At 40.4% G+C, this 10,114-nt stretch overlaps 2 protein-coding genes across 2 annotated transcripts; one reads left to right on the top strand and one right to left on the bottom strand.

Moving 5' to 3' along the window:
- Window positions 1-3,883: 3,883 nt before the first annotated feature.
- Window positions 3,884-6,529, bottom strand: pfdn6 (prefoldin subunit 6). The gene is made up of 4 exons (XM_083980225.1): window positions 6,333-6,529; window positions 6,033-6,103; window positions 5,783-5,907; window positions 3,884-4,159 (listed from the first exon to the last, which is right to left on the bottom strand). The coding sequence occupies exons 1-4, from the start codon at window positions 6,394-6,396 to the stop codon at window positions 4,039-4,041; spliced, it is 381 nt and encodes a 126-aa protein (XP_083836351.1). The 5' UTR covers window positions 6,397-6,529; the 3' UTR covers window positions 3,884-4,038.
- A 262-nt stretch (window positions 6,530-6,791) lies between these two features.
- mmgt1 (membrane magnesium transporter 1) lies at window positions 6,792-9,727 on the top strand. Its single transcript, XM_083980350.1, has 4 exons — window positions 6,792-6,901; window positions 7,193-7,245; window positions 7,349-7,452; window positions 8,527-9,727. The coding sequence occupies exons 1-4, from the start codon at window positions 6,823-6,825 to the stop codon at window positions 8,681-8,683; spliced, it is 393 nt and encodes a 130-aa protein (XP_083836476.1). The 5' UTR covers window positions 6,792-6,822; the 3' UTR covers window positions 8,684-9,727.
- Window positions 9,728-10,114: the final 387 nt, after the last annotated feature.

The following is a 10,114-nucleotide window of genomic DNA, read 5'->3' on the forward strand; positions in this document are numbered from 1 at the left end:
CGGACACTTTGATCACACTGATTTTATTTTTGGATATGAAGCTCAGTGTACATGCCCACAGACTGTGTAAATATGTATCTGATTGTACAGCACGACCTCTCTTGTAAATGAGAAATGAGAGAAATCTATGAGAGCTCTGTAACCACGCGTTTTTGGTTTTATGATCACCTGTTACGCACGCGCATCATATGCTGTTTTTTTTCTCTTCTTTTTTTTTATTTTTATTTTTTAGATTTTTATGTGTAAATATAAAAACTGTAGGCATGACTGTTCGCGGATTCGTTATTTTTTACATCTAGAGTATATTTACTGATGCTGAAACACGTGCGTAAAGCGTGCGTAAAATCGCTTTTCTGCTTTGAGTTGATCAGGGATTGATTCTATTTTTTTTGCTTTGTTCTGAGTGTGTATATATTCTTGGTGAGTTCTGTCCCTACTTGCAATAAAAGTACAATTTCCTGATCACTGCAGATCTTTGAAGTGGCCTGTTTACTGTGTGAATGGCTGAACTTGAGTGGACCATACAGCTGCCCTTGTAAGGACAAGCGAGGACATCTGCAGGACAGTTAACACGTACTTTATCCAGACTGGACAGCAGTTATGGCACATTTCGTCTATTGACATGTTGATGAGATAGGGGACCCAGTGCTCCTATGATCTACAGAGTAGGTTTTTTATATGGAGAAAAGCAAACTTAAGTGGTCATTCACACACCGTCTAGCATCCAGACTGATTCTGGGGAAAGCATCCGATTTACAAAAAACAGATACCTGAAGACTGCAGAAAAAAAACACGTGTGGTATATTCAATAAGTGAATCAATATACAGAAAACTTGTCTGTCATTTGTGAGGAATTCCCTCCCACACAATAAAATACACAAAAATCCATAAGTTCATGCCACTCTGATCCTCCAGCTGCAAGTGTTGGCTGCACCAACACCAGGGCTTTCAGGGTCATTCAAATAGAGTGCATATATTGTGATTCAAGATACGGTGCTGCTTGTAAGTTTGTGACCCCTCCAGAATGTGCTCATCTGTCCAGACAATGGACTTCCAGAAGGCCTTTGGTTTGTCAAAGTTTGTTCTTTCTTGAGAACAGAGGTTTCCTTTTAGCAACTCTCCCATAAATGACATCTATAGTAAGGTAGATCCAAGTAACAAATTTGTGTGGTTGGACGATGCTGAGAAGCTAAAACAACTTTTTCAGTTGAAAATATTTGCATTCTCTTTATTTCTTGAAAAGGCTTGGGCAATGAGGGGAAGATCGATGATAGATGAGTACTGAAAATAATCTTAAATTGTTTATTTATGTGTCACACTTATGTGTGGTGTAATACCATCAAGGACTGTCTAGTTTTTGATTTGTCAGTAAATGTATCTTGTAATCCCATATGGGATGGGCCACAATGGTGGCATGATACGAAAATAAATATGAATTCATTCATCAATTCATTCTTTCATTCATATATCAATCTTTCGCTTCTTGGAAGTTTTGATGGCAGTCCACTTCTGAGCAGAGTAGTGGTGATGCTGAGTTTCCTCTGTGTAAATGATTTGTCTTACAGATCTTAGAAAACCTTTCCTATGGTTTACGTCTACGTCTGCTTAATACTTGGGCATCCACAAGTGTTTCACCTGAGTCTATGGGTTAGCCTACTTGACTTTACGAATGCAGCTGGGGTTCACTTACTTTTGCAAATACTCTGATTCCATGTTTCACAGTTTGCTTGCTGCTCACAAAGTTCCCTCAAAACAAGTATGGAACTGATAAACTTAAACCTGACATTTATAAAAACTGGTGATGGTAAAAGAAGAAAATCATGGCAAAAAACAACAACAAACAAACAGATAAATCTAAACTACTCAGGGGTTCACAAACCTTCAAGCAGCACTATATACATAGGGAGCCTATTGCTCTGGTGTTTCATTGTTGCTATAGTTTCAGAGTCTAAAGTGTTTTTGTATATTGTGTGGAGGAGTCTGGATGTTGTGAGTGTGGACAACGTGTTAATGGCCAATGTCGTGTGCTTTGTGCTTTTCTACACTTGAAAACAGCACTTAGGGCAACATGTCCCATGTATCAACATATGAATGAACTGCATCACATTCTAACTGCCCTCCATCTGGGGACAGTACGTGCTAACTGTCCGCACATCGCTCCTTTCAGCGGCAATGTGCGCATCTCTGGTCAACAGCGATGATGATCTGACTGTTGCAGTGAATTATAAAACACACGTGTTAAAACTGTATGAGCATGTGGACATTGCCCTGAGATGCGCTTCTATGTTTTCTGATTAGGTTAAACAGTGTGTTGTGTCGTGTTGTGTTGACCCACATTTATCCTGCGCCGGTGCAGTGCTGCTGCATGTGGGCATCCCTCCAGAGCCCGTGTGAAAACATCTTGTATCAAAGGAGGTGTTAGTCTCGCTGGGCTGGTCTCTGGACAGGATGCTCCTTTGTGGCTTTTCATCTTCAGCCCCCTGGTGAAAAGCCCACAGGACTAAGTAAATCAATTAAAGCAGGAATCAGATTAGGGGGTTTCATTCCAGAGGCATCTGTCTCAATGAAGATTAAATTTGTTGTCAGTCTCAGATTAGTTCAGTGCGGATGTGTCTGCTTCAACTTCTCCACTTTGTTTACATGGGATAAAAAGTTCCAGAGTGACTGAAGAACGACCTTCACCTTTATTTACAAGAGACCAGTTTGTTGAAGTGCGACCACCACACCGCTGAAGTGTTGTTGTGTTTTACCACATCAGCGCGAACACGGTAAAGTAAAGTGGTAAACCACCGTTTGGTCTCACAAACAAACATGTGATGCCTTCACTTGCCTTCACATCAACATGGTCAAATGATGCAGCTTCAGCAGTGAAGTGAACTCTGTCAGTGAGGTCGTGGAGCTTCTGCAGTCACCAGTCCTCGTTACAACTTGACAAAAAAACACCACATTTAAATGCTGGTATAGATAAACTACTCCCGCACATTTTATCGTATGTTTTAGTAACAGTGTGGCTGATGAAGTTATGGCCCACCCTCACTCGTGGCCACGTGTCGCCTGCTCCACAGCCTCAGTGTTGATACTGGGAAAACACCAAGGTGTTAATGGGTTTGCTGGCTCCCACGCGCCACAGGTGACTGGCTCATGCACGAGGACAGCTCTGTGCCTCGGTGTTATTGCTGCACATCTGTTTGTGGCAAAAGGCTACAACACATGTTTACGGCCATTAACTGTAAAATGCAAACGATTAGACGCTGGTGGTTTTAAGACACTAAAAAGTTATTTAAATTATATATTCATAATTTTAAAAAAATATACTCTGAAATTAAAAATAGCCCCCATATCGTCGTACATATGCGTTCAATGCTAGTGTGTTCACCATCGTCGTCCATATGGCTACAAATGTCGTCAGAAAGATAAATAGACAGATGTTCTGTACAAGTGCATGTATGTCATGTCACATTCCCTACGCATGTAAAGCTGCCCGGGCCCGGTCACTCAGCAGTTGATAATGTACAAACTATATCAGGTATCATCCCTGATATGCGAGCTCTTTGGCGGCTACAGCTGAGGAAGTTTTCCTTCTAAACTGTGGAAGATTTTGTTTGTGATTCTCCGTGTTGTCTAATCGTCCGCTGGTGGTGACGGTGGAGAAATCACATTAATCAGTGTGAACAAAGCTCCACCGCTGAGAGCCTGAGCTGTGGGGAGGGTCAGTGGCTGCACAACATCTGCTCTGGTGGCCACAGGCCTGCCCCCGTAATTAAACACGGGCACGCAGACACTTGCACGCACACACACTTTTTTATGCAATGTACCAGTACTATCAGTTGAAGAAACCTCACTCAACTACGAATACAATAAAATGTGAAAATATGACCGTTCATGAAAAACATGTTTATTCTTATTAACAAGAGAAATGCCACAGTAATAACACTGTAAAATAATGACAAGATACAAGCAGAATGTACTCAGCAGATGTACACGGTATTATGACTATCCCCTATCCATGCATCAATGTGTGTGGGAGCGTGTGTGTGGTCAGACTTTTCCGGCAGTGAGGCCCTGAGCTCGCTGGAACTCCTGCTGTAAACTGGCCAACACTTCTCGGTGCTGATCAGACTTCTTCTCCATGTCTTTCAGGAGGGTCTCGTACCTCTGACTAGAACAGGACAAGACAACACATTATCAATTTTGCAATGTAACAGAAACACCAGAAAAACATGCATTTGACCATAGCTACACTCACTGAATGAGAAATGTTGCTCAGGTCTCTAAAATATCATTTTTTGACTTCATACCATAGTACAGACAATTTATATGTGCTAATGGTAGTTATCTGTCCTACAAACAGGAGGCTAGGTAACAATATAAAAATAATAAAATTAAAATCGATACAAATGTGCCACAAGACTAACCATAAAAATGAAGCACATCTGCTTTATCAGTGTTTCATATTGTGCCATTATAAACATACAGCCGAGATCACACCGACAAGAGTAAAGACTAAAATTGCCTTATTAATCCTTATTGATCATAATAACACAGCTGAAATCTGTCTCAGTTTCCACTCCTGAGGTGTTTGTGAGGATTTAATTCTTCATCTACACCATTAGAACCAGCTGAGTTCTGAGTTCAATTTGTTAAAAACAAGAAACACACAATCACATAGAAGAGGGTGCAGTATAATAAAACTCACTGTGGTGTTACAGTATCTGCTAGAGGAAATTACTTGCATTTAAATCTTTTGGCTGATGCTTTTATCCCAGAAAAAACATAAAAGTGAAGGACATCAGTAAGCTTCAATCGAGTACAGGTATCTTAATGTAAGTAGAAAGTACAGTAAGCATAGGGAGATAGGGAAGTGCAGCAAAAGTGCAGAGTAAATACTAGTGTTAGGGCTTTAGAGAGGCAGGTGGACACCTCTGCTCTGAGAGGATGCAGTAGCTTGTCCCACCACCAGAGAACCACAGATGACAACAGTTTGGACTAAAATTGCTCTGTGTGCAGGGAGGGAACCGCATCGCTTAGAGGTACACAGATCCTTTATCATGCATCATACATAGATTTAAAATGAAAGGGATTAAAACGTAACATTTAAAGTTTGTGTGTGATATTACACTGAATAATTTTCTAAGGTCACAAAGTGTACATTTCACTGTAATAACTGAGTTTATTGTAGGCCGCTTGCATCTTCAATGTCCAATTAAAGGAAGCTGCATTGGCCACGTTAAAAGTCGCCTTTCATTAGCATAGGTTTTATTGGACTGTAAAAATGTATTCAATCTGGATATGAACATTACTTGAAGCAAAATAGAGCAACTGGTTACTGAGGGAACCACATAATAACTCATATGTGCAGTATATTTCGGAATATCGTGCTCTCAGATATGGTCAAATAAAAGAAGCTTTGCAGTCGTAGATTATTAATGATTACGCATTTTCAGAGACTACTCTGAGTGGCAGTATGGCCGAGCTGCAATTCATCACAGGGAAAATCTTTCCACTTCTCTCCACACATTACTACATTAACATGTACACTCTGCCAACTCATAACTGAGTGCCTATAACCACACAGGACTGATACATGTGAGAATATGGACTTCACTATGTAAAACAGCTCTTCTAATGAATATGTAGAAAGATGTTGGTGTGTCATGTATATAATAAATTCCTTTAAGGGTACTGAATATCTATTTGTCTTTAAATACAGTATTTCTCAGACACCATATCAGGTAAGACTCGGGTATGATTGCTATGGAAATAACCGAATTTAGTGACTTACATTTCTCCATTAATATACTCCAGCCTTTTCCCAACTGTAGCTTTGGCCTCATCCAGTTCTTGCTTCACCAACACTGGTCCAATAAGCTTATAAACTGTGTTTGTGCCGTTCAGCAGATCCAGCTCCTGGAGAGATGGAGACAGAGAGAGGGATCACATCTTTAATACCTAACACTGTCTTTATTTACACAACACTGTACTGCCCCACTCAAGCATACTGATAAACAAGGAGGACAATAAAACGCTCTTACCTCCTTGACAATGTTGTTCTCTGTCAGCTGAGACTCCAGCTTCTGTCTGGCTGACACGCTCTTGCTAACATCTGAGAGACAGACACACATGTGATTAACTGTTATTGTAAGGGTTCATGTGAAATCATATTTACACAATGAAACGTTGCTGTAACCATAAGTAATAGGCTACTTTTAATCTGTGGGAAATGTCGATGTAGCTCCTTTCATGTAGGAATGAGGTATCCCTATATGGTCAGTTAGCTCGCTCACAACATGGCACGATGAGAGAGAGAAAAGACATGCTCTGCTAGCACCTACCTTTCTGCATTTGTGTATGTTTTTCTAATTCCGCCTTTAGTTTCTTCTGAATGGCCTCTGCCATGTTTGTGTTTGCTCGAGTGAGTAGTACTACGGACTGAGAAGATAAATTGAACGAGAAATAGCTAAATGTGGTGTGGCATGAGAGAGCTGGGTTAGCTAACAGGAAGGGCTAGCGGCTACAGCGGATGTTAACGGGTTACTTCAAAATAAGAGCCCTCACTACCTCGGGGGTATCAATTTAACGAACAAATAAGCTCACAGAAATGCAGAAGATGATGAATAAATAATTTTAAATCATCTAATGTTTCCTATTTTCATATATATCATATATATATGTTTTAATTCAGATCGATTCAGATGCGTTCACGTCGCTTTCCTTCAGTTAGTAATCATTTTTCACACTGTCATTGCGGCTCTTTACGACACTATTTTTTACGACAGCGTTTTTTACGACACTGCATACAGTTCCTCATCACTCCGCTTCAAGATGGCCTCGTCGTTTTGGAAAGGTGTTGTCGGCGTCGGACTCTTTGCCTTAGCTCACGCAGCTTTCTCGGCAGCACAGCGTGAGTATCTGAACAGGGGGCGAAGACGCGGGTCTCGGCGTTGCCCCGTAGCCCGGGGGGAGCTCCGGTGTTTCCCGGCAGGTCGATAAAACACCGGGATGGGCCTGTCGGTCATACAGCAGGCTAACTAGATGCTAGCGCGGCTTAGCTCCGCTTTGAATCAGACAGAGGCTGTTTTATCCACAACTATTATAAAGCCCACGGCCAGAAGGATGCATCGACCTGTGTGACTTGCATAAATGTAAATTCTGAACACTTTTGCTCATCAATCCATCTCATTTCTCCCATCAGATCGATCATACATGAGGCTCACAGAGAAGGAAAACGAGACACTACCAATTGATGTGAGTGGCATTAACCCTTTAAATGTTCAGTGAATTTTTGCAAAAAAAAAAAAAAAACCAAAGGAATTGTCTCAATTTATCACAACCCCTTCTCCTGTTTCAGATTGTATTACAGACCCTCCTATCGTTTGTGATGACCTGCTATGGTATTGTCCACATTGCTGGAGAATTCAAAGACATGGATGCTTCCTCAGAGCTGAAAAACAAGTAGGTTTGATATACCCTGCAGCACCTCACTCCCCTGACAGTGGAGGTGTTTGTGTCCACCTGCCACCGCGGGAACATGCACTTCACCACCTCACTTGCATTTATAGAAACGTTACTGTGAGTCAGTTCCCACTGAGACACACTCACCCTCCCAGAGGCACTGTTGTGTTATTGAGTTATGTGGCCTGTATGTTGGGAAAGGTCGGCTGCAGCTCTGTTAAACATAAAGGCGCTAAACTAGAATTTTAATCATTCTTTAAAAGGGAAATTAATGTTTGATTCCGCCATTAATCATTCAATCTATGAAAATTTTAAAGATGACCAAAATAAATTGATTTTGACATTTTTTCGCAGAGGCCACAGTTATATTTTCATCTGGATTGTTTTGAGCCTTAAGATATTCAATATACTGTCATTCCTGCAAAGATAATCAGCAAATCATCATATTTTAAAAAGTATCATACTGGCAAGTCACAGGAAAATAATACAACATTTAAAAACATTTTGGAGGCTACGTTTTGGTAATTTCTTTTATAAAGACATTTTTTCTATTAAATAAAGAGGAACAGTGGTACATATCCAGCACATATTCAGTTTACAGTCATATAAAACTAAAAGGGTAAAGGAAAGACTAATATGATTAATTGCTAGTTTAATTTACAAGTTAATTAACCACTAGATAATCTCCAGTTGTTGTGCTACTGCTCTAAATCACTAGGTTATTATATTTATCCACTTTCATCCTGAAGCTGTTGTGTGACACAGACTTGCGTCTTCATATCATAGCCAACAGCATATAAGTGCACACTGTGCAGTACAGTGATAACTAGACCATTTTGGAAGTCTTTTAAAGTTGATATGTGTAAGAATTTTAATACCATCAGCAGCACTGATTCATCTACTCATTTTAGACATTGTCAGAAGAAGATTAAATATGTTGCCATATAAAGAAGCTTGCACTGCAGGAGGATTTAGTTCGGTCTGGTACAGATGGTACGATGCACCTGCAGCAGTTATTATTAATATTTGTGCAGTTCAAGCCTTTTCATAACTCTTTTTTTTTTTTCTCCCCAGAACATTCGATACACTGAGGAACCACCCGTCCTTTTACCTTTTCAATCACCGGGGTCGGGTGCTATTCCGCTCGCCGGAGGAAGAACCATCCTCTGCACGCAACCAGCAAGCTCTTCCCAACCCCATACGGCTACGCAAGCTGGAGCATTTGCACTGAGACTGGCCTTTTCCTGCCTGTAATATCATCTACGTCAGATAAGATTTGTTTTTGTTAGACAGAGGGGGCAAAGTGAGAATTCATCTTCCTCTACTTTAATTTGTATTTGTATATAAACTAATATACTGTCCAAACTTGCATCTCTGTCCATAGAAGTGGTCACTACCATTATTCAACACTGACTGTGCCAACCCTTCAGTTTTTTTCAAGCAGATTTGTTTGTATATACAGTATAGAAACGCGTTGGAGTCTTAAGATACCGAGACATCTCCCCTCTGTTGTCCCCTCTGTTGTCCCTTCTGAACTGAACTGGGATATTGCTGTCCTTTGTATATCCTTTGTATGAGGGGCGTAACAATGCCTGTTAAGTTACTGTTTCCTTTCAACCACACATCAGTCTCGAGCAGCTGCCCGGGCAGAACTTTTTAACTGAAATGAGTTTTGTTGTATGAACTGAGGACCCCCCTTATTCCCTTTGATGATTTCCTGGAAGCTCGAAGGCTCGTCTGTACATCCTGTATGCAATAAAGAGGTGTGATTTATGCCGCAGGAAATCAGCTGGAGGTGAGAGCAGAAAACGTTAGACAGCCGTTCATCGATACTGTGAACACTAAGGCAAAGTAGAGAGCAATGGTACATTAATTTGGGTGACGTTCAATTTTCCTTCATTTTACTTTTTTGTTAAGATGCAACAGATTGTTTTTAATTTAATAAAAGGCATACTGATTTTATAAGGTGTTGGTGTTTTTTCCCCTCTCAGAGCTCATTCAGGGGGTTTGAAAGATGCTTTTGATTAAATCTCACAAACTGAAGGGACTGTTGAAGAGGATCAATCATATTCTGTGCTGCCATCCTCCAAAAAAATTAAACATTACAAGTAAATGCAATCACAGTGCTGTTAAGTTACTGTCAGAATGACTGTATGCGTAGTTGGGCTTCTAGCCCGTCCTCACTGAGCTGCTCAACTGCAGCATCATAAAAAAAATTGCTCCTCAAAAGAACTGCAGCTGTTGGCCTCTAGGTGTCAGTGTGAACCTTCAGCCTGTTCAAACTGTTTAATGTCTCAATTTAGGTTCAGCTGAATGTTGTTTCCCTTGGATTGAACACATCTGTTTTTAGATCAACTCCATGAAGTAAAAACTTCTGATGGATTTATTTAACCAATAACATATCCTGGGATGACGGCTGAAATGCTGCCTTTATTTTAGTAAGGATCCAGGCTAGTTTTTTATATTACTGCTCTAGTGCAGCTGTAAGGTTTAGGGAAGTGCTGTTTAATTAACTCTCAACGTAAATAAATGTAACTTCATGATCTTCTGCAACAAAAACAAATCTCACGCAAAAGAAGAAGCCAAAATACTAATCAATGGAGTTGAAATCCTCCAAGTACCTTACACCACTTTTCTAGGTGTTACTTTGGATGAAGGTCTA

Source organism: Trachurus trachurus, assembly GCF_905171665.1.
Source record: "Trachurus trachurus genome assembly, chromosome: 10".
Lineage (NCBI taxonomy): Eukaryota > Metazoa > Chordata > Actinopteri > Carangiformes > Carangidae > Trachurus > Trachurus trachurus.

Excerpts from the sequence above, each read along its gene's own strand:
- pfdn6 (XM_083980225.1), bottom strand. The coding sequence starts at position 6,396 with ATGGCAGAGGCCATTCAGAAGAAACTAAAGGCGGAATTAGAAAAACAT. Across the intron at positions 5,908-6,032 it reads AGAACAACATTGTCAAGGAG|GAGCTGGATCTGCTGAACGG; the intron begins GTAAGAGCGTTT and ends CCATCTCTCCAG. Across the intron at positions 4,160-5,782 it reads GAGTATATTAATGGAGAAAT|TCAGAGGTACGAGACCCTCC; the intron begins GTAAGTCACTAA and ends GTCCTGTTCTAG.
- mmgt1 (XM_083980350.1), top strand. The coding sequence starts at position 6,823 with ATGGCCTCGTCGTTTTGGAAAGGTGTTGTCGGCGTCGGACTCTTTGCC. Across the intron at positions 7,246-7,348 it reads ACGAGACACTACCAATTGAT|ATTGTATTACAGACCCTCCT; the intron begins GTGAGTGGCATT and ends CTCCTGTTTCAG. Across the intron at positions 7,453-8,526 it reads TCCTCAGAGCTGAAAAACAA|AACATTCGATACACTGAGGA; the intron begins GTAGGTTTGATA and ends TTTTCTCCCCAG.